The sequence below is a fragment of the Vipera berus genome (assembly GCF_964194415.1).
Source record: "Vipera berus genome assembly, chromosome: W".
Classification (NCBI taxonomy): Eukaryota; Metazoa; Chordata; class Lepidosauria; order Squamata; family Viperidae; genus Vipera; species Vipera berus.
This window is the reverse complement of record NC_138210.1, coordinates 40,793,917-40,819,576: the sequence shown is the minus strand read 5'-3', so window position 1 is coordinate 40,819,576 and position 25,660 is coordinate 40,793,917. Positions and strand designations below refer to the sequence as shown.

At 35.3% G+C, this 25,660-nt stretch overlaps 1 protein-coding gene across 1 annotated transcript in view; it reads right to left on the bottom strand.

Moving 5' to 3' along the window:
- The window catches only part of LOC308676261 (histone-lysine N-methyltransferase EZH2-like), a gene marked incomplete at its 5' end in the record, with an annotated part of 237,128 nt that overhangs the window by 27,195 nt on the left and 184,273 nt on the right, over window positions 1–25,660 (bottom strand). Inside the window, 1 exon segment of the mRNA XM_081342075.1 lies at window positions 3,646–3,886. Within this exon segment, the coding sequence (XP_081198201.1) occupies window positions 3,646–3,886 (241 nt within the window).

The window sequence follows — 25,660 nt, the reverse complement described above, 5'->3', positions numbered from 1 at the left end:
AGCTTGAGAATTTTTAAAAAAGAAATTGAAGTAAATGGCAAAAAGCTAAATAAGACTTTAATTCAAGAAAGTTACAAACAAATTAAGAGACCAGAAAAATTTGGAATGACTTTTGCTATTAGAGTTTGGAAATACTTATATAAACAAATAGCACCTCGATGGAAACTAAATTGTTTAGTCTACCTTAAGTCACAGCAGAAATTCGAGACTTTATGATTTCATAAATTGGATACTACAGGGGACTAAAGGTTCCAGGCATAAAAGAAAAAAAGACTTTAAAAACAGATAGGTTTGTGTTTTAGTTTTGGTCACCACCAAGACAAAATGACAGAAAATAGTATGACACTTGAAATGCTCCAGGAGATATTTGAACAATGAGGACAGAAACTAGCAGCCAGAATGTCAGAAATGCTGTCTGCTTCTATGGGTAGACTATGTCCAAAAATATATTAAAGAAGAAATGACAGATGATAGAGAATACCGCGGAAGAACTACATCTTAAAGAGCTAAAATAAACTTCATCTGATACAGAAATATTAGAATATAAAAAATGTTGAAATAGTGTAAAATAAAAACAATTGTGGATTATAAGACAGAGATGATAGTTAAAGTGGAAATACAAATGATAAGCCAAGAGAATGACCTGCATCTTGAGTTCTCAGTGGATTTACAAAGGAGGTTTGCTGAAGCCTCAAAGTAGCCTCTGAGGTGGGAAAGAGAAAAAACTGAAGAGAAGCTCCTCCCAATACCATCTGAATTAATTAAAGATCAAAATTTTGAGAAACATATTGAATGAGTACAAAGTTGGTTTGTATGATCAAGGTTAAAATAAGAGAAGTTTCTATAAAATCAATTAATGGCATATCCAGAGGAGCAATCAACAAAAATGTTGCTAATCATGTCCTCAAAAAGGAAATTCCAAGGTATTCCTGTATCAGGTTTGACTGAAGCATTCATTTACTCTTGGCACAGAAAGAAAACAAGACAACATGCTGGGGGGGGGGGGAGAGATAGACTGGAAGGATGTATGCCAACTCATTTTATGGTATATAAGTAACCGATTTTACATGATACATGAGTGATTACAGCACTATGCTCCAAAATAAAGTTGGAAAATTAATGTTTGAGCATCTTTGATATCCCTTATGTACTGTAATGATTAATTCCAATTTGATGAGATAAAGGTATCAAATAATGGATTAATTCCTACTGTCAAGAAAAACATTCCTCAGATTTTTATCTAAGGTATAACTGAAGAGTATAGCACATGCTGGAGCACAAAGGAAAAAAATGTCACACTCATATAAATTGGTTGAGTATTCCATCACATTAAATCAGAAGTAATGGTTTAATGTTCCATTTATTTACTTGACTGGTTCTTTTTAGCCAAAATGAGGCTGAGATCCAGAAGGTCTGTTTTGTTTTGTTGCTCACAACCTAGGTGAAAAACTGGAACAACTGGAAAAACTGCTAAAATGTTTAATTAAAAATAACAAAAGTCTTGTAGAGACATTGACGTCTGATTCTCAGAGGCACTGAGCATCTTTAATCAGCAATTTGAAAAATGCAAGGTTTCATCTCTGGAATGTACTGTCCTGCAATAATCAGGAGCTATATTAATTCTAATTTGAGTGGAAAAAAGAGAAAATGGGGATAAAAATGCCAGACAGACCCCACTCCCCAATATGTATGGAGAAGAATCTGGCTATTTATTTCATTTCTTAAAAATAAAAAAAACTCCCAAATGAATTGAAAATGATTATATAAATGTTATTACAAATTAAAACAATCCATTAAAATGACCAATATTAGAAGGTGAGTGGCTTGGGAAATAGCATCATAAAAACCTTGAGCTTTCGGAGGAATTGGATATTACTCTAACAGTCAATAAATTAACAGATAATAGGGGCAGCACTTTTGATTCAAAGCATGAGTGAACATTAACATACTGTTGGGACATCCCATTATAATGTATTTTAATTTATTGTTAATTATGATTTAAGGTAAAGGTAAAGGTTCCCCCGCACATGCGTGCTAGTCGTTTCCGACTCTAGGGGCCGGTGCTCATCTCCGTTTCAAAGCCGAAGAGCCAACGCTTGTCCGAGGATGTCTCCGTGGTCATGTGGCCGGCATGACTAGACGCCAAAGGTGCACGGAACGCTGTTACCTTCCCACCGTAGTGGTCCCTATTTTTCTACTTGCATTTTTACGTGCTTTCGAACTGCTAGGTTGGCAGAAGCTGGGACGAGTAACAGGTGCTCATTCTGTTATGCGGCACTCGGGATTCAACCTGCCAAACTGCCGACCTTCTGATCGACAAGCTCAGCGTCCTAACCCACTGAGCCACCGCATCCCTCAATTATGATTTAGCACATAGAAAAAGCTATAGTGCCTTGTATCTATTGGTATGGAGCTGAATTGCTTTATTAAGCAGAGATGACACCAACTTGAGCAAGACCATCTGCCTCCTGCCCCAGTATGGTTGACCATGAAAGTGATGGGTCAGACCGTTGTACCAAGCTGCTTAGGAATGTTTTTAGTAAGGAGGAATGTTAGTGATATGGTAAAAGTCTTAGCCTGCTTTATAACCTTTAGCTGAACTGTGTTACTATGACTACTGAAGATATATGCATGATGCTGCTCTTAATGATTGGTTTATAATGATGTGTGCTTCCATGATTGGTTCATGGCAATGTATGATTTTCAAAATTGTATAAAAGGTATCCACTCCAAGCAGGGGTGTTCCCATTTGGAACTTGCTTCTGGGTAATACCTTTATTTCCTTTCTACCTAACTGGTGATTCATTGGGCTTGCATGCCAGGTAAAAGGACCAGAGCTTTCTGTGACAACAATACCACCTTAAACCAAATACATACTTTCTCAGGATCAAGTGTAGAACCTTGGAGAAAACTATGGCTGCATTAAGGAACTGCAAATAAACACTCAATTTATGTCCCTATACATTCCAATAGACTTTTTGTCTTTAAAAATGAAGAAGTCCAAAACCCTAATAAAACATGCTTTGAGAAGTTGTTTAAATAACTTCAGAGGGAAATTATTCTACAGGACATTTCCCAGGATCAATAAGGCCATCTCAGTATTGCCACCAAGTCACATGGCCTCGTAGTCCTAATGACAGCAGGAGATGTAAAGTAGTTGCAGTTCTGCTGTTCAACACAAATTCCTGAAGAGGAAATAACTATTGTGAAATTCCGGTGCCGGAAGAACCTAGAATTGACATATATGAGGTCTGAAAGATTCTTGCATTGCTCATCCTATTGATAAAGCCCAAATGCCAGAAAAATAATTTTTGCCAATAAGGGCTAACATGTGTAGGGTCTACTGAGCATAGCAGCGTGGCTTTCTTAGAATGACTAAACATTATTATATTAACATTATTACTGTTGTGCTTTAAAGGAGTTTTCATTATTAGCTGGAGTAGACTGTATTTGGTTCCTCAAAATGTAGACCTTGAGTTGAATTTGTTGGCCTACTTTTTCTTTTTAGACTTAGAAAATAGTTTCAAAAGTAGGTAGTATATAAAACTATGGCCCTTCAAGAAAACAAATAACGTGTAATCCAATACTTCCAGTCCAAGTATAAACATGATTTACAAAACCAAAAACATTCCACAATTGTCTCACCAGAGGAGCTTGAAGTTTCGTCATTTTTCTCTTCCTCATCTTTATCATTATTTTCACCTCCAGTTTCAGTTCCAGCTTCTCTGTCACTGTCTGCATCCTTTGATTCCAGCACATTTATGGTTGGCGTGCTGGGCCTGCTGGTATTGTTCGGAATCCTTCCCTTTCGGCGACCTCCTGGGTGCTTTGGAGGAGTTTTTATTCTCTCATCAGTCAAAGCAGCTGCAAACTCTTTGGCTCCTTCCTAGAATGCACAGAAACATTTGCAGGATAGGAGAAAGTGCATACAGCAGTGGCCCCCAAACTTTTGGGCGCCAGGGAGAAAGCTGTTTCTGCGGACCAGAGGGAGCGTGGCTTTGCATGCTGCCTGCCTGCATCCTGCAGATGGGGCTTCACTTGTTTGTGCGGCCTGGTTGCTGGCATGCAACGGACCGGTGCCAGTTCACAGACCAGGGGTTGGGGACCCCTGGCATACAGGGTAGAGCCTAGCTAAAAATGGGATTGAAATCATTGGCTAGAGCAAGTACTAAAAGTAAATTGTTATTGTGTTGTATCAAACTACAAGTGAGAATGCAAATCATAAAAGTGAATATAATTAAATTATAACTAAAACTTAAAACACTGATTTACTCCAACTCAATTCCCTTGACGATTCAGAAGTCTGATGTATTTTTATTGCTAGAAAGAAAAAAATGGGGCTTATGTATAGTGGATATAAAAAGTCTACACACCCCTGTTGAAATGACAGATTTTTGAGATCTAAAAAAAATGAGACCAAGATAAATCACTTCAGAATTTATTCACTTTTAATGTAACATATAAGCTGTACAATTCAACTGAAAAACAAGCAAATCTTTTAGGGGAAAAAATAACAATTTAAAAAAGCACAATAACACAGTTACATAAGTGTACACACCCTTAAACAAATACTTTGTTGAAGCACATTGTGATTTTATGACAGCATTCAGTCTTTTGAGATAGAAGCCTATCAGCATGGCACATCTTGCCTTGGGAATCTTTGCTCACTCGTCCTTGCAAAATCACTCCAAATCTGTCAGATTGTGAGGGCATCTCAGACTTCTGGCAGATATAGTGGCCTGCTAGCAGCATTCCTTTTTTGGTCTGTTACTGATTCTTGATGGATTTGTACCTAGAGATGTTTTCTAAGTCAGAAGAAATTTCCCTGGGAAAGGGAAGGTTTTACATTTAGGCAAGAAAAACCAAATGTACAGGTATAGAATAGGTGGTACCTGGCTCAATAGTAGTAACTATGAAAAGGATCTTGGAGTCCTAGTGAACAATCACTTAAATATGAACCAGCAGTGTGCTGCAGCTGCCAAAAAAGCCAACACAGTTTTAGGCTGCATTAACAGAGGGATAGAATCAAGATCATGTTAAGTGTTAGTACCGCTTTACATTACACTGGTAAGTCCACACTTGGAATACTGTATTCAGTTTTGGTCGCCACGATGTAAAAAAGCTGTTAAGACTCTAGAAAGAGGGCAGAGAAGAGCAACAAAGCTGATCAGGGGACTGGAGACTAAAACATATAAAAAACGGCTGCTGGAACTGGGTATGTCTAATTTAATGAAAAGGAGAACCAGGGGTGACATGATAGCAGTGTTCCAATATCTCAGGGGCTGCCACAAAGAAGAGGGAGTCAAGCCATTCTCCAAAGCCCCTGAAGGAAGGACAAGAAACAATGGATGGAAACTAATCAAGGAGAGAAGCAACCTAGAAATGAGGAGAAATTTTCTGACAGTTACAACAATTAATCAGTGGAACAACTTGTCTCCAGAAGTTGTGAATGTTCCAACACTGGAAGTTTTTAAAAAGAGACTGGCAAACCATTTGTCTAACATGGAATAGGTTTTCCTGCTTAAGCAGGGGGTTGGACTAGAAGACCTCCAAGGTCCCGTCCAACTATGCTATTCCAACCTTTGCTACTATGAGAAAACTACCAAGGGATGTCTTAGTCCATTTTGTAAGAAGAACAAGAGACCACATTTTGGACTGCCACTTCAAATCTAAACTAAGAATGGAAACCGTGGATATAATTATTTTGAAGGAGGACTTCCTGTTTGGCAGCTGTTGGGACAAGTTGGAAAAGCTGGTGCTCGGCTTTCCAGCTTGGTTTTTCTTCGTGTAGCAACCCTTAAAGGGTCGGAAGGTTGCCCTGGGGGGGCAATGAAGGAGGAGAGATACTTCAGGAGCTCAGATCAGGGAGCACCTGATCGGAGCGAACTGTAGGACCCTCTGGAAAAGCAAAGAAAAAGGCTGTTAATCTCTTTCAGCCATAGCCGTCTCCGGCAGAAAGCAGAAGGACCATAAATCAGCTGAATTTCAACTGCGTGCTGAAGCTGGGTGACCAAGATTTTCTCTTTTCTTCTCTTTGAGGATTATAAATGCTGAGCCCTGATGGGAAAGGGCTGGAAAGTAAAGACTCCCAGAAGATTTAAAAGTAGCGAGGAAATATAACAGGGGGAAAAGACTCTTTGTTAAAAATATTGGACATTGATAAATAAGCCAAGGAGGACATCTAGTAGTGAAAGAAGAACGAAATTTCTGATATATTGTTGTTGACTGAAGTTAACCTTGAAGGAAAACACCTGCAGACGATAAGACTGCTTTGTTGTGAGATTGAAATTCAAAGCTACTTCTATTGAGTTTGGCTAAATTTAAACAGACGTTTTGGCTATAGACTGTAAACTGTAAAATGACTTCATCAAATATTACTAGACTTATGAAGAAAACTTCTTCTGCCCCCTCAGTAGGACAATCCAGTCCCACAACACAGGGATCTATTGAAGCAATGTTGCAACGGGAAAAGATAAATACTGCTCAAAGTGAAACACAGACTTCATTAAAATTTCTTCAAGATCTTATGTTAAAGAATCAAGAGACTTTGGAGAGGAATCATTTAGAGATGCAAGAGAATCATAAAAGCACACAAACTAAACTGGAGAAGTTAAATGAAGAAATTTTGGATATAAAGGGAAAATTTGAAACTCAAAATCAAACGATAATAAAAAATCAACAGAAGATACACAAAATTGAAGAAAAAACAGATGAGAATGATAAAAAGATAGAAATGTTACTACAAGAAAATGAAAAATTAGAGAACGCAATTAAGACTTTAGAGATGGAAAAAGCGGAACATTATTTAAGATTTCAAAATATTCCTGAAGATAGAGAGGAAAATATAGAGGAGGTGATTATTGACATCTTGGAGGAGACTCTGAAGGCAGATAGAGGAGAAATTCAACTTGAATTAGATGATATATTTCGCTTCAATTCAAGCTATGCAAGAAGAAATAAGCTGCCAAGAGAAGTACATGTACGGTTTACAAAGAAGACAACAAGAGATTAAATACTACGGAAAGTTAGAGATGAACCAATACAATATAAAAACAAAGAAATTGTGGTCTTAAAACAGATACCTAAGAGAGTTAGAGATTCACAAAGACATTTTTTGACTACGAAATTGATTGTCAATGGCATAAACTTTAGATGGTTGATGCCAGAAGGTATCTTAATAAACTGGAACAATATGAAGTATAGACTGGACTCAATTTGGAAAGCAGAAGATTTTGAAGTGAAGAATAGGTCAATTGTAGATGAAGGAGTAAAAAGAGGTCAAGGGGAAAGTAAGGAGCAGAAACAAACAGAAGAGAGGACTCAAGGAGCAACTGCACAAACAAAAGAACAGAAAGAGGAAGATGACCAAAAGGGCGAGGATGAAGGACTTGCCAGAGAACAAAGGACTACTAGATCTACTAGACCGAAATATAAATAAATGGAAATGGATAAAGAAAATGGAATCTTCTCAGTAAACATAAATGGACTAAATTCTCCAATTAAAAGAAATAAGATTTTTAGGAAATTACGGAAATTAAATTTGGATATAATTTGTTTGCAAGAAACACATAAAAGTACAGCATCATAAATTATTGGAATATCCAAAAATTGGAAAACTCTATTATGCATCAGCACAACAGAAAAAAAGAGGAGTAGCTTTATATATTAAAAAGACAATAGATTCGAAAATGGTATATTCAGATGAAGAAGGAAGAATTTTAATGGTAGAAATTTATCTGCATCAAAAGCAAATATTATCAGTGGCAATTTATGCACCGAATAATAATCAAGAAAATTTTTACAAAAACTTACATAGAAAAATAATAGAAATGGAGTATCAAAATGTTTGCTTACTAGGAGATTTCAATGCAATAACAGATGGAAAAATTGATTATAAAAGTAACAAAACAGGGAAAAATGGTAGAGGAAGATTACCTAAGACATTCTTTGATATGGCGTAGGAAATTGGAATTCAAGATGTTTGGAGGGAAGTAAATTCACAAAAATTGTAATATACTTTTTATTCAAATAGCCAGAAATCTTGGTCAAGAATTGATATGATCTGGATGACTGCCGATATGAGAATGAATGTTCAGGACATTGAAACAGAAACAGGCATATGGGCAGATCATAATCCCTTGAAAATGATGTGGAAAGGAATACAAAAAAGGCTAAGATGGACTTTAAATCATTCCATATTAAAGGAAAAAGAATTTATAGAGTTAACAAAAAAAGAAATGGAATTCTTCTTCAAAGAAAATAAAAAAGAAGATACTAGAATACAAAATCGATGGGATACAGCTAAAGCGTATTTCAGAGGTATAGCTATATCGTATATGGCAAGAAAAAATAAACAGAGAAAACAGCAATATGTATTATTAAAAGAAGAATTTGGAAAGTTTGAATTAGAACTGCAAAGAAATCCACAAAAAAAGACTTTAAAAAGAGATATGGATATAGGTAAAGGTAAAGGTTCCCCCGCACATGTGTGCTAGTCGTTTCCGACTCTAGGGGCCGGTGCTCATCTCCGTTTCAAAGCCGAAGAGCCAGCGCTTGTCCGAGGACGTCTCCGTGGTCATGTGGCCGGCATGACTAGATATAATAAAACATAAATTAAATCTGTTAGATTCAGAAAAAGTGGCAGAACAGATAAAAAAAGCGAAGCAAAATTTTTTTGAAAATGCCAATAAGCCGGGAAGATGGTTAGCTTATAAACTCAAAAAACAAAAAGAAAAAAATGATATATAATTTACTTGATGGGAAAGGTTATTTACAATATAAAAATGAAGAAATAAAAAAGAATTTTATAAGGAACTGTATGATAAAGAGGAGACTTCAAGAGAGAAAACTGTAAAATACTTGAAAGAAAGTAATCTTCCAAAGATTTCACAGACACTTAAAAATATGTTAGACGAAGGAGTTACAATGATGGAAATAACAGAGGCCATAAAGAGACAAAAAAATGGGAAAACTCCTGGTCCAGATGGACCTCCGGCAGAGTTATATAAGAACTTACAAGATATATTAAGTGAACCGTTGAAAGATGTTTGTAATGGACTTTTATTAGAAGCTAAAATGCCGATGATGTGGATTGAAGCAAATTTATTTATTTATTTATTTATTATTTTATTTATTAAATTTTTATACCGCCCTTCTCCCGAAGGACTCAGGGCGGTGTACAGGGCAATAAATATCAAAATACAAAGTACAAAAGTTAAAAAACATTAAATAATTATGCCCGATATAATACAATAGTTAAAAGCCATGTTAAAACCCTAACCCCGAACCCATCAGACCAGGCCGGCTTGTTCAAATAAATAAGTTTTAATATCCCGTCGGAAGGAGCGAAGGTCGGGGGCCATCCGGAGCTCAACCGGTAAGCGGTTCCACAGGTCTGGCACGCCCACAGAGAACGCCCTCCCCCTGGGGGCCACCAGTTGACATTCTCTGATCGGTGGCACCCTGAGGAGGCCCTCTCTGTGGGAGCGCACTGGACAGAGGGAGGTTAACGCCGGCAGCAGGTGTCGCTGTAGGTAATCCGGACCTATGCCATGTAGGGCTTTATAGGTCATCACCAGCACCTTGAATCTCACCCGGAGGGCAACTGGAAGCCAATGCAGCTCGCGGAGCAGAGGTGTAACATGGGAGTATCGGGAGACTCCCAACATAACTCGCGCGGCTGCATTCTGCACCAGTTGAAGCCTCCGAGTGGTCCTCAAGGGCAGCCCCATGTAGAGAGCATTGCAGTAGTCCAAACGAGAGGTCACGAGCGCATGAGTGACTGTACGCAGGGCATCCCGGTGTAGATAGGGTCGCAACTGGCGCACCAGGCGAACCTGGGCGAAGGCCCCCCTAGTCACAGCTCCTATATGATCTTCTAAGGAGAGCTGTGAATCTAGGAGGACCCCCAAGTTGCGAGCCCTATCTACGGGGGGTAATAACTCACCCCCCATAGTAAGAGATGAGTTCCTCCCCATCCAGACCCGGACCGCCTCCAGGCAACGGGACATCACGTCGAGGGCATCACTGGGGTGGTTTGGGGTTGAAATGAAAAGCTGGTATAAAGTACCTTAATACCAAAAGAAGATTCGGATTTGACCCGGATTAAGAATTATAGACCGATTTCATTGATCAATGTGGATTACAAAAATTTTACTTCAATAATGGCGGAGAGATTGAAAAAATATTTGGTTGAATTTATACACCCGGATCAAAATGGCTTTTTACCAAAGAGATAAATTAAAAATAATTTAAGAGTGATAATAGATGTATTGGAATACTATGAGCTATATCCAGGGAAACAAATGGCATTAATATTTTTAGATGCTCAAAAGGCATTTGATAATCTTTCATGGCAAATTATGATTCATCAATTACAAACAATGGACTTTGGACAGAATTTTATAAATATGGTAAAAACAATATACAATAAACAAACAGCCAAAGTGATTGTGAATGGAGATTGTACTGAGAGCTTTGAAATAAGGAAAGGCACAAGGCAAGGATGCCCTCTATCCCCTCTGTTATTCATTTTCACTTTGGAAGTTTTAAATCGAAATATAAGACAAGATACAGAAATTAGAGGGTTGGGGATAAAGGGTGAAACATATAAATCACAAGCATTTGCTGATGATTTAGTATTTATTTTGGAAGATCCCTTGGAGATGATTCCAAAATTGTGGGGGAAATTAGAACAATATGGTGAAACAGTGGGACTAAAAATTAATAAAGAAAAAACTAAGATAATAGTTAAGAATCTTACGGATAAGCATGTTCTGTACCAGCCTACTACTGGCCCTGCAGATAAGGCAGGGACAACCCCTTTTACAAGAAGGCAAGAGGCTGGAACTAAGCCTGCCAAATTTATGAACACAAAAGCAAATAGAGCAAAACAAGACACGAACCATGAAACAGGAACTATTCAAACGGTTGCCTTCAGCAAACCAGCCCTCCCACGCATTCCCCTTTTAAACAGTTCAGGGCGTGGCTTCTCTCTGCCTCCTTCCGAGGTGCCCCATTGCCTTCCTCTGTTTACTCCTGATTGCCTCCTGCGTCGGGCGTCCTTGAACAGGGCCAGCTGTGGGTCATCTTCATTCACGCTGTCAGGCTCACACAGCTGGGTCTGCGTCGTAACCAGGTGGGAGAGGCCTGGCTGAGGGCTCTCATCAGCAAGCTCTCCAACCCCCTCAGCATCCTCTCCAACAGCCCCCTCCTCCTCCTCTGAATCGTCCGACCCAAATGCCGAACCCACAGACTGACCCTGAATCACAACAAAGCAAAAAAGCTGAATGTCAGAAGTGACAGAGGTACAGATAGTGAAAAAGGTAAAATATTTGGGTATACAGTATATTTATCAGCTAAGTGTTCAACATTAAAAGAACTACACAAGGTTATTGAAACAAATAAAGCTACACTTGGAAAAGTGGAAGAACTTAAAACTGTCATTATTAGGAAGAATAGCTACTGTATAGTTAAAATGAATATATTGCCTAAGATTTTATTTCTGTTTCAGACAATTCCGATAAAACTTCGGGAAATTTTTTTTCAAGAGTTGAATTCATTAGTTTTGAAGTTTGTATGGCAAGGAAAGAAAGCTAGAATAAAGATGAAAACCTTGCAAGATACTAAGGAAAATGGAGGCTTTGGCCTACCTGAGTGGGCTTTGTATTATTAAGCATCTGTATTAACATGGGTGAAAGAATGGATAATGCTTAGGAATAAAAGGTTGTTATATTTGGAGGGACATGACTTACAGCTGGGGTGGCACGCTTTTTTGTGGTATGGGAAAAACAAAATCCATGGATATTTTCAAAATCACTGTATTAGAAATGCTTTGATAACAGTATGGGAAAAAATTAAAATGAGAATATATATATAAATTCCAGGGTGATTATCAACAATTGAAGCTTTTTCACACACAAATTTGTTAGATTTTGAAAAAACTTGGACATATAAAGATATTTTAAATATTGACGGGACATTAAAATCGAAACAAGAGCTGGAATATCAGGGCATCAACATGTCATGGTGGGTATGCTTACAAATACAAAATAGATATGAAAAAGATAGGAAATTGTATGGATTTTATAAAGAACAAAATGTATTTGATAAGATATTATTAACTTCTGATGAGAAATTAATTAAGAAAATGTATATATTTTTGTTAACTTTAGAGATGGAAAGTGAACAAATTAAAGGGACAATGATAAGGTGGGCGGAAAACTTTGGTTATAATATAGAATTAGAAAAATGGCAAAAATTGTGGGAGAGAAATCATAAATTGACAATGTCAACTGCGTATAAAGAAAATTTGTATAAAAAGTTTTATAGATGGCACTTACCTCCAGCAAGACTAGCAAAAATGTTTAAAAATGTATCAGGTAAATGTTGGAAATGTAAACATAACTTAGGTACATATTATCATATCTGGTGGACATGTGACAAGGTAAAGGCCTATTGGAATAAAATACATGCTTGGCTAGAAAAAATATTAGGAGAACATGTAGTATTTAATCCTGAATTTTTTTTATTAGGTATAGTATCAGAAAATATTAATAAGCAAAATTTATACTTGGTTTTACATATTGTAACCGCAGCAAGAATAAGCTATGCGCAATGTTGGAAAAATGAACAAATACCTTCAGAAGAAGAGGTAATAAAAAAGATACTGGAATGAGCAGAGATGGACAGACTAACTATGAGGCTGAAAGATAAACAAGAAACAGAATATTACCAAAGCTGGAATTTATTCTACAAATGGTTAGAAGAGAGAACCAAAGAATAGGACTTGATTATGTATTAGCCTTTTACGAATCCAGATCACATGCTGTTTGAAAAACTAACATATGTATGTAGAGGTTAAAAAAACAATAAAAAACTTTATAACGGAAAAAAAATAATTATTTTGAAGGAAATCCTTGTCAGAATTTTGAGAAAAAGGAAAGGTTATTCCTTCCTTACTGATATCATGAAGAAGAGAAAAATTCCCTTTCACTGGGACAAACTTCAAGGAGTGATATTCACTTATCAAGAGCAAAGTTTCAGACTGAATTCTATACAAAAGGTCAAGGATTTCTTGATCAAATATAAACTAATTTTGGACCCAGCTGAAGAAATGAATACAGACAAGCAACTAGAAGTAGATCAACCTCAAAAAGTTGATACTGAAGAAGAAGATGTGGCTGAGATGTCCGGAACTTACTATTTTATCCAAGGATGGAGTTTAAGTTTATAACATGGAATATTAATGGGGCAAATGCCCCATCTAAGCATAAAAAAATATTTCACTACTTAAGGAAACTTAATGTTGATATAATTTGTTCTCAAGAAACACATATTAAGGGGACTTCCGGGTGGCAAGGCTCTGTCGATGGCGGTCATTTTTGACCATCAGCCCCGTTGTTCCGTTTAAACCACGAAAACAGCGACAATCAGCTGTTTTGCGGTTTGGGAATCCCCCCTTTGGGAGAAGAGGGGGGGTGAGTATTCAGGTAAGAGGTAGAGCTCCCCTAGACCCCCAGAACCTAATCTGGGGGTTGAAGGGTGAGAGCTCCCTCGGAGCCTGAATTAACTCCAGACTCGGGACTCTTCTGTTACAAGGCTTTGAAACAAAACAGGATGCTGTAACCATCCCTGCTTTCAACATTGTACTTTGGATTACTTGGACGCAGGCAGAGCTGAGTGGGAGAATACAGAAACAACAAGTATATGATCTTTGACTCCGGTTTAACTTAAAAGAAGGGGAGGAAGATGGTGCCGGAATAACTTCTGAGAGAAAGCGTGAAGTACAAAAGAATAAGGAAAACAAAATAAAAGCAAGGGGGAAGACAGAAAGTGGATTTTTAAAAGTTGTAAAAGACTTTGTTTAAAATATTTGAAGTTGGCTTAAAGGTGATTTAAGAGACTTGGCTATTTGACAGTGAAGCAACAAAGTTGCAATTAGTGCGGAAAAGTGAAAGTGAGAAACGAAAGTTAATTGGGTGTTAAAATGGCTTCCAAACCACCTAGATTTTCCATCTCTAAAAGTACAGGGGCATCACCAGTTCAACAATCTGGACTTCAATCACTGATGCCACCCCCTGCAGCATCTGCACCCACATTAACATTGAAAGATTTACAAGATGCTCTAAAACTTCAATCTGAGCAAATATTTGAGCAAGTGGCAGAGCTTATTAATGAGAAAAATAAAGAAATATGAGAGGATATTTTGTTGGCATTTCAGGGACTGACAGTCTGTATTGAGAATCTGGATGATCGTGTGGAAGAAGTTAATCAAAATAATTTGATATTGGAAGCTAAAGTCAGTGAAGCTGAGAATAAAATGGAAAAAATCGATGATGAGATGGTGATGATACAATATAGAGACATGGAGTTTGCTTTGAGGATTAGAGGTCTGAAAGAAAATCCACAAGAAAATTTGGAAGAAATAGTGGCAAAAGCTGTGGCGCCTATTTTGGGTTGGTGAGTTGAAGATGTTATATTGGAAATAGATAAAATATTTCGCATCAACTCTTGGATTGCTAGGCAAAGAAAATTGCCAAGGGATGTGGTTGTTTATTTTACAAAGAGAACGATCAGAAATGCGATTATTCAAGCTTTTTATAACAACAGATTTAAAGTGGCTGATCAAGAGGTTTTAATTCTGAAAGAAATTCCACCAAAAATTTTAAGAAGAAGGAAAGAATTTGTTTTTCTGGCAGATGAATTAAAAAAACGACAGATTCAGTTTAGATGGGAGATACCAATCGGGATAGTGATGAATTATGTTGGTACAAGGTATCGTCTTAATACAGTTCTTAAGGCATGAGACTTTTATTGTAATATACTGAAGGCAGGCTCACCGCCATCCCCAGAAATTAAAAGGAGAGAGGAAAAAGAAGTGCGACAGACACAATTGGAAGGTACACAGTGAGATGAAGAAATCAGCTTGCTGATTTCAAAAGAAGTACAGCAAACTTTGGAAACTGCGCAGCCCTTAGTCCCATTAGAAGATCCAAGGGCTCAAAGAGTGACACGAGCTGCGACTAGACGCAAGGAACAACAACAACAACAACAAAAACAATATTCTACAATTACAACTCAAGAGTCTACTAATACAGAAGCAGTGGGAGGAGCGAGACCAAAGAAGCAGATGTTTGTGAATCTGCAAGACACGCTCCGAAAGCTTCAAGTCGCAAAATATGGCGACAAAGTTTCTGACATGGAATGTTAATGGTTTAAATTCACTGCAACAGAGAAAGAAAATACTTCAGTACCTGAAACAATTTAAAAATGATATTATATGCTTGCAGGAAATGCATATTCGTGTAGCTGATCAAAAATATTTGATAAACTCTTGATTGGGTATACAGTTTATTGCATCTGCTCCAGAAAAGAAAAATGGTTTTGTATTATTATACCCTGTATTCAGCTCTGGGAAGTCGGAGTGGGGAGAGGGAAGAGGGTGGAGGAGTTTTTTGTATTTAAAAATGTATTGTAATGGTGTAGTCATTTATGTGAAGAAGAATCTGACAGCCAATCTAATTGAAGCAGATAAACAAGGAAGATATGTTATAATTGAACTCTTAATAGAAGGAAAGAAAATACTTTTAATTGGACTATATGCACCTAACCAACAGCAAGGAGAATTTTATAAACTTTTACATAACAAAATAATTCAATGGGAGTATAAATCATGTATTTTAATGGGAGACTGGAATGGAGTGCTGGATACACAAAAAGATAAAAAAGATCCTTTTAAAAGTACTCCAAATCACGCTAGATTGCCTAAATCCTTTTTTGACATGACAGACAATTTGGAAATGAGAGATGTTTGGAGAGAACAAAACATGGATGAAAGAGATTTTACTTTTTTTTCTTATAGACATCAATCCTTTTCCAGGATTGATTTTGTATTAATTACTAATGATTTTTTTTCTAGGGTTAAGAAGATCAAGATATGTCCAAGGACCTTATCAGACCACAGTCCAGTATGGATGGAATTGGACAAGGGGAAGGGAGATAGGAGATCTTGGAGGTTGAATGAAACTTTGTTTAGATATGAAGAAAATTTGGAAGAATGTAAAAAACAAATGAAAGAATTTTTTGTTATAAATATGCATAAGGGTACACCCATTGAAATGGTTTGGGATGCAAATAAAGCTTATATGAGAGGAATGTTAATATATTTGAATAATAAATATAGATGTAGATTGGAATATAAGCGTAAAGAATTAGAGGAGGAAATAAAGATGAAAGTGAAGGCTTTTATTTTGGATTCATCTAATAAAAGGCTGAAAGAAGCAATTAATTTGCTAAGAGGGCAGTTTGATATGCTGATGGCAGATCAGGTGGCAATCAATTTATGATATGTCAAACATAATACTTTTTATAATGCTAATAAGCCAGGTAGATGGTTAGCTTATTTGTTAAGGAAAAAACAAAAATCACGTAACATAGATAAGATAGAATATAAGGGTAAAGAGGTGTTTCAGCAAAATCTTATTAAAAAGGCTTTTAGTGAATTTTATTCTAAATTATATGCAAGGGATATAACTCAAGGTTTAGATATAGATAGGTATTTACAAGAAGTGAATATCCCTATACTTACACAGGAGCAGAGGGAAGGGATGAACCAACCGATAACTGCTGAAGAAATTATTTTAGCAATTAAACAATTAAAAGTGGGTAAATCACCTGGAACAGACGGTTTGACAGCCATTTATTATAAAAATTTACAATTAGAGTTGGTGGAACCTTTAAAAGAATTATTTAGGACAATTCAATCTGGAGGGGAAGTGCCTCCATCATGGAGAACAGCATTCATATCGTTGATTCCAAAGGAAGATCAAGATCTTATCCAACCAAAAAATTATAGACCTATATCGCTCTTAAATACAGATTATAAGATATTTGCAAAGATTTTAGCAAATAGATTAATGAAGGTCATGCAACAAATGATTTATAGTGATCAAACAGGATTTATAAGTGGTAGACAAATGAATAGTAATGTGAGACATATTGTAAACCTATTAGAATATTTGGAAAGAAATAATCAAGTCCCTGCAGCGCTTATTTTCTTGGATGCTGAAAAGGCGTTTGATCAATTGAATTGGCAATTTTTATTTAAAGTTTTAGAGAAGATGGAGTTTGACGATATGTTTTTACAACCTATTAGGGCAATATATCAGAAACAAACAGCTTAAATAATAATTAATGGTAGTTTAACAGAAGCTTGTAAAATTGAAAAGGGTACAAGACAGGGATGTCCGTTGTCACCATTGCTGTTTGTTTTAACATTGGAAATATTATTGATTAAGATACATGACTCAAATAAAATAAAGGGAATTAAAATTAAAGATCAAGATTATAGATTGAGAGCGTTTGCAGATGACTTGGTTATTACGTTAGCTCAACCGACTCATTCGGTTATAGATTTAATGGAAATAATTTCGCAATATGGGCAAGTTTCTGGATTTAAGGTTAATAGACAAAAAACAAAATTTTGTCTAAAAATATTACTATGGAACAAAAGGTAGTTTTAGAAAAATTAACAGGATTTGAAATAGCTAAAAAGATTAAATATTTGGGGGTATATCTTACAGACTCAAATGTGAAATTATATAAAAATAATTATGAATTGTTATGGTTAAAAATACAAAAAGAATTAGATAGTTGGAGGAAACTACAACTGTCTTTATTGGGAAGAATTGCAGCAGTTAAAATGAATGTTTTACCAAATTTTTTATTTTTGTTTCAAATGATACCTATACTTAAAAAAGATTCAAATTTGGAAGAATGGCAGAAAGGCATTAATAAATTTATTTGGGCAGGGAAAAGACCGAGAGTAAAACTCAAGATAATGCAAGATATACGTGAAAGAGGTGGTCTTAAATTGCCCAACTTTAAATTATATTATGAAGCTGCGGTTTTATCATCAATTAGTAATTGGTTTAATTTAACAGAAGGAAGATTGTTGAATATTGAGGGACATGATTTATCATATGGTTGGCATGCATATTTATTGTATGATAAAAAGGTGGATAATATGTTTAAGACACATATATTAAGGTATGCCCTGTTGCGAGTTTGGAAAAAATATCGATATAAGTTAAATTATAAAATACCAATTTGGGCAATACCTAAGCATGCAATAGAAAATATAAGTCTGGGATTTAAAGATGATGTGACTACATATAAAGATATTTTTAGACTGGAGAGGAATGTATGGCAATTAAAGCCATTTAATATCTTTAAAAGAAGGGAAAATAGTACAAACTTGGTTTCAGTATGGTCAGATACAAGCTAGATGGAAAGAAGATCAGAAAATTGGTATTACAACAACAGATGAAAATTTGGTAAAACAAATTAGAGATCTAAGTCAAGCGCATATAAGAAGGATATATAATGCATTGATAGAAATAGATTCAGAAACGGAACTTGTCAAAGATTGTATGATAAAATGGGCCCAGAATATTCAAGAGCCAATAATGATGGATGTTTGGGGAAAAAATTGGGTCAGAAATGTAAAATTTACTCAAAATTTAAGAGAGAATTTTTATAAAATGTTTTATAGGTGGCACTTAGATCCTAAAAAATTAGCATGTATGTATCCAAATTATCAGCCTAAATGCTGGAGGTGTGGTTGTGAGGATGCAACCTATTACCACATGTGGTGGACTTGTAAAAAAGTTAAAGTTTTTTGGATTAAAATTTGGTGGAATATGCAGAAGATATTTAAGAAAAAGATAAGGTTTACCCCACAGTTATTCTTATTGGGTATTATTACTGATTGTACTGTTATAGAAATTAAATTGATGTTGAATTTAATAACGGCAGCAAGACTTTTGGTTTCGCAATATTGGAAGAAGGAGGAACTGCCTACTATAGAAGAGTGGACTTTAAAAGTTTCAAACTTGGCAGAAATGGCAAAAATTTCAGCATACCTGAAAGAACAATCGCAACAGAGATATATTTCAGAATGGAGAAGATGGATTGAATATATTCAGAATAAATATGGGACTAAAAAATTTCACTTAGCATATGAATGAATATTAGAATTATAAGATGTACTATTATTTACCTATGTATAAGGGGAGTTAAAGTGCGATAGGATTTAAAGTGTATTCACAGTTGGATAGAATATTTTAGTTTAAGCTTGTTAGAGGCAATACCCTGCTTTCAGCTCTGGGAAGTTGGGGGGGAGGGGGAGAGGGGGGGATGTGGGGGGAGAGGGAGGGATGGAGTATACTTAAAATGTACTGTAAAACCTTTCAATAAAAAAAAGAAACACATATTAAGAAACAAGACAAGAAGTATTTAACAAATATAAGATTAGGGGAGGAATTTATATCTGCTTGTTTAAAAAAAATTGAGTTGTTCTATATATACTGTAAAACCCCAATTTAAACCTAAGTTACTTTTATCAGATGAACATGGTAGATTTGCAGCAGTGGAAATGGAACATAATGGAATAAAACCAATAGTTGGACTTTATGTGTGACATGATGATAAAAGTAATTTTTTGAATATCTTATGGATCAATTACTACCTTTCTCATATGAAAATTGGCTTATTTTGGGGGATTGCAATGGAATGACTTCCCCAGTTTTGGATAGAACATCTACCAAAGGGATTAAATCCTCCCAGGGTAAACTACCAAAGACTTTTTTTGAGATGATGAATAATTTAGCACTAATAGACACGTGGAGGCAAAGAAATGGCTCTGCTCGAGAATATACTTTCTTTTCAGAATAGCATAAATCTTTTTCAATGATTGACATGATATGGACTTCTAAAAATCTTGCAAATAAAATTCTAAAAGTTGATCTTTCCCTGATCGTAATCCAGTTCTTCTGGTACTTAGAAAAAAGTTTGACTTATAGATGGAGATTAAGCAAAACTATTTTACAAAAGGAGATGTTTGTAAAGGACTGTAGAAAGAAACTGAATGACTAATTTGATAATAATTTCGGCAAAGGGACAAATTTAATGACTGTGTGGGATGTTAGTAAAGCAGTTGTCAGGAGTTATTTTATACAATACAATCGCCTAGAGAAGAAAAAATCCCAGGAAAAGATTCAAAAGATATTGAATGAAATTAAACAAAAAGAAATTAAATTGCAAAAGACACCTACGGACTCTAAAATCTTACTTCAAATTAAATTGTTACATCAACAATTGTCTATGTTAACAGTTCAAGAAATAGAAACAAAATTGAAGTATGTGATGGAAAGACATTTTGAGTTTGCAAAAAAACCATGAAGATGGTTGGCATATAAACTAAGAAAGGAAAGGGAAAAGAGAATGACAGAAAATTTGTGAAGGTAATAATATAATAACAGATAATGATTTTATCAAAAAGTCTTTCCATAATTTTTATTCTAACTTACAAAAAGCAGGAGCTAGAGGTGTCTAAAATAGATGAATATTTGTTAAGACAACAGTTACCTAAACTCTCACAAACTCAGAGACAACTTATGAATGATTCAATAACTACTTTTGAAATATTAGAATCTATCAAAATAATGAAATCAGGCAAAGCTCCAGGTCCAGATGGTCTTACAAGCCAATATTATAAATGCTTTGAAGATGAACTTCTTTAGCCACTAAAAGATATAATGAATGATATATTACAGGGGGGAAAGATACCTCAAACTTGGAAAGAAGCTAATATTGCGTTATTACCAAAGGAAGCCCAAGATATCATGAGGATAAAGAACTATAGACCAATTTCATTACTAAAACCCTACAGCCAATTCTTTTCTGTTTGGGGACCCTAAATGGGCCTAAAGTCACCCTGGAGAGGCGACAAAGAAGGAGGGAAGCCCCGCTGACCATGGAGAGACGGCGGCTGATCGGGTCATTCAGGGAAGCCCTCCAGAAACCAGCAGAAGAAAGGCTAGCTTCACTCCAGAGTCTAGCCCAAGCTACAAGCAGCCGAAGCCAAAAAGCACTAATTTAAGCTTGATCGTAAAAAATGTATTTGGAATTGGGTAAGAATATCAATTTTCTCTCTTCTACTTGATATTTGATTTCCTGGGGGAAAAAAACCCAAGAAGCAAAAATCCTCTGAAAGTGAGAAGGAGGGGGATTCTTGCCCCACCCTCCCACAGAAGGAAGCGGCAAATTAAACTTTTATGGGGAGACAGAAATATATTGAAATGCAATGAATATAAGGCTTAAATCTGGATAAGTCTGAAATTGGTGGAATTTGTTAATATTTTCTTTTCAAAAGATTATTGATGAAAACAGAAGAAAGTAATTGTTTTGAAAATTGAAAAAATGAGCTGGTGCTGACATCTAGTGGTGGATGAAAATATACAACTGTAGTTGCTCTAATACAGGAACTGACAGAAAGCGCAGTAAAAGATAATTTGTTTTTGTGACCTTCAATGTCTTAACTAAACAGAGAACAGCTGCAACAAAAAGAAAACATTTTGGGCTATTTACAAGGCAAGAACTATAAACTTTAGGAAAAAAATGACTTTCCTGGATTATAAATACTTATAGAATTGTGACTCTAAAGCTGTTTGCAGAGAAAGGAAAACTTTGATTTTTGGCTATCATGTAACATCAGAGACCTGCAGAAAGAACATATCAAGAAAGAACAAATACTTTCCAGGAGGAAATGTATGCTATATTGTAACTAATTCAAATGACAATGATTTCAAACCATGAGGAAATTAAAAACAACTTTGAAAATTTAAATGAACACATCTTCAATTTAACCTTACAACAACAAAAAAACTCTCAGAAAATAAAAACAGACAGCGGTCAGCTAAAGCAGACAACACAAACCAGAGGAAAGAAATTTAAAGATGGAACCCAACAATGGCCAGGTGGAGAAAAACTTGCAGGAAATATTAGATATGGAAAAATAATCTACACTTTAAGACTGCAAAATAAGACTGAGGACAAGAATTTTTTTTGACAAAATGGATTATAGAGTTGTCAGGAGAACTATGAGAACTTGAGAGACAAAAAATGATAAGAGAAATTAAGAGAGAAAGAAAGGAAAAGATTTTCAATGAATACGAAGGGGCAAAACCCTCCCACAAAAACATTTTACTGGATTTGTCTCCTGTACCTACGACAACATCTACAAGTGTATGGGAAGATTTTTTGGTCCAGCGGAGCATACTGATTAGGAAATATGTTTGGCAAAAAAAAGGCTAAAGTTAGAATTAAGAAATTGGATGATGGGACCTATCAGATGGAATATTTTAAGACTAAACATTTGTTTGAATATGGTTAAAAAAATAGAAAAATTCTGGATATAAATGTATTTTAGTTTAAGAGGGATAGGCCCCTCAAGTAACATAGTATTCTTTTTTTCTTTTTTATGATATAAGAAATATAAAAATGTTGGGATGGTTTACATGAGGGAAAGGTTTTAGATATTTAAGTGTAATTGATCTTGAGAAAATCTCAATTGACAAGAATGTTCTGAATAGACTCAAAAGATTAGATGATTGTATGTATTAGATGGAATATTTAAAGATTAAACATTTGTTTGAATATGGTTAAAAAGAATAGAAAAATTCTGGATATAAATGTATTTTAGCTTAAGAGGGATATGTTTTTAAGTAGTATATTATTTCCTTCTTTTTTCTTTTCTTTTTCTTTTTTCTTTTTGAAGATATGAGAAATGTAAAAATGTTGGGATGGCTTGTATGAGGAAAAAGATGTAATACTTAAGTGTAATTAACTCTGAGAAAATCTTAACTGGTAAGAATGTTTTGAACATTGTGGGGAAAACAAATCTAAAGAACTTTGAAAACAGGGCTTATGACGAGGTAATTAAGATGATCATTTAGAAAAGAAGGTTTATATTGATGTGGTTGTTAAATACTAGAAAAATGTTTATATTTAATTGTTATCTATCAAAATATTAATAAATGTACTAATTTAAGGTTGGTAAAAGAATATTACTGGAAGAAGAGAAAATCAAAGAAAGCTACTATGTAGATTATAGAATTAAAGAAAATAATTGTTATGGATTGTTTTTAAATGTAAACCCAGACAACATGCTGTTTACCAAATATTAAGGTGATTATGTTAAAAAATCAATAAAATATATTAAAAAAAGAATATGATCTCTCAGGACTGTGATATATTGATTAAAAAGTCTTGTTTTAAGGTTGAGAAAAAGGTGAAATACTTGGGGGTTATATTGACAAATACAAATGCAAAACTGTTTCAAAATAAGTATGTACCTCTTTGGAATGATAACAAGAAGGATTTACTAAGATGGGATAAACTGCATTCACCATTTTGGGGTAGAATTTCTGTAATTAAGATGAATGTTTTACCAAAGATGACTTTTTTGTTTCAGACGTTACCAATACTTGCAACTGATACTCCATTTAAACAATAGCAGAAGGATATTTCCAAGTTTATATGGCAAGGGAAAAAACCAAGAATTAGATATAAACTTTTGCAAGATGCTAAGAAAATAGGAGGTTTGGGTTTACCTGATTTGAAATTGTACTTCGATGCTTGCTGTTTGGTCTGGCTAAAAGAGTGGGTGAACCTCCAAAATAAGAGGTTACTTGATTTAGAGGGTCATGAATTAAGATTTGGATGGTATACAATGATTATCTATGGTATAACAAGGTTAAAATAAATGTTGATTTTAGTAACCATTTTGTTAGGCATGCCATACTAAGAGTTTGGAATAAATATAAAACATGGTTTTCTGTAAAGATGCCTCACTGGGTGTTGCCCCAGGAACCTTTTTTTTAAGAAAAGAAATGGCAAAGCCAGACTGGTGGATTTATGGTCAAATCATATCTTTTAACTTTGGTGATCCTATCTTTAAGTCTAAGTTGGAGTTAGAATCAGAGGGGTGTGTCTGCCGTTGGTTTACATATTTACAATTGAAAGAAATATTTAAATCAGACAAAAAGAGTTATGGGTTTGATTTTGTGAAAAATGAATTGGAAATCCTACTGTGTGGAAGTGATGAACATATTATTGCTAAGGTGTATAAATTGTTACTGAATTTGAATTTGGAAAATGAATATGTAAAGCACTGCATGATTCAGTGGGCAAGGAACTTTGGATATAAAGTAATGCTTGGACAATGGGAGAATATGTGGACAAAAGGTTTAAAATTTACACTAAATTTTAATTTAAAAGAAAATTTCTGTAAGATGATGTATCATTGATATTTAACACCAGATAAGTTGTCAAGGATGTATAAAGGTATTTCAAATGAAATTTGGAAATGCAAAAGTGAAGAAGGGACCTTTTATCACTTATACTGTATTGGACATGTGATAAAGCAAAGAAATATTGGAATAGGATTCACATCCTAATAAAGAAGATTCTCAAAGTAAATATAAAGATAAAACCAGAAACTTTTCTTTTGGGTTTAATGGAAAAAGACTAGGAAAAAAAATTAGAACTTTGATGCTATATATGTTGACAGCAGCAAGACTACTTTAGGCACAAAAATGGAAAGACAGTTTGATTCCCACAACGGATGAATCGGTGCAAACATTGATGGAGTTAGCAGAGATGGATAAACTGACTGCTTTGATTAAAGAAAATAATACAATTACTTTTGTTGCCACTTGGAAACCACTTCTGGACTTTGTGCTTGAGGTGGAAAAAAATTAAACTTTGATTTTGGGTTTTACTGATTAGATAGGTTTGTTGTTACAGAAATGGCTACTTTATACTATTATGTAAAAGTAAAAAGTTGAGGTTTGATGTTATCTTATTCTACTGCACCAAAGGGAGTCGGAAGTCAATGCATTTTCTTTCTTTTTCCCCTTTTTCCTACACTTTTCCCTTACTTTTTCCCTCTCCTATCTTTCCTACTATTTTCTTTTGCATTTTTGTATTTTATATTATTAATAAAAATAATTTTAAAAAATTGCGAGGCATCTCTTGTGCACAGCCCTCTTCAGGTCACCATGTAGATTTTCAATTCATCCCAAAACTTTGATCTTCTTCTGGTGAAGCCATTCTTTTGTCTATTTCGAGGTATGCTTTGGGTCTTTGTCATGTTGAAAGGTGAATTTCCTCTTCATCTTCAGCATTTTAGCAGAGGCCTGAAGGTTTTGTGGCCAAATTGACTGATATTTGGAACTGTTCATAATTGCCTCCACCTTGACTAAAGCCCCAGTTCCAGCTGAAGTAAAGTAGCCCCAAAGTATAATGCTGCCACCACCATGCTTCACTGTGCATATGTTGTACTTTTGGTGATGCACAGTGTTGTTTTTGTACCAAACATACTTTTTGAAATTATGGCCAAAATATTCAACCTCGGTCTTATTAGACTATAACACATGTTCCCGCATGCTTTTGTCAGACTTGATGTAGGTTTTTACAAACTGTAGCCAGGCTTAGAAGTTTTTCTTTGTAGAAAAAGGGTTCTGTCTTGACACCCTACTCCACAGCCCAAACATATGAAGAATATGAAAGATTGTTGTCACATGTACTACACAACCAGTACTTGCCAGAAATTCCTGCAGCTCTTTTAATGTTTCTGTAGGCCGCTTGGCAGCCTCTCAGACCAGTTTTCTTGTTTTTTTCCATCAATTTTGGATGGACATCCAGTTCTAGGTAATGTCACTGTTGTGCCATATTTTCTCCACTTTCTCCATATTTTCTCCACGACTGTCTTCACTGTGTTCCATGCTACATTCAATGCCTTGGAATTTTTTTTCAT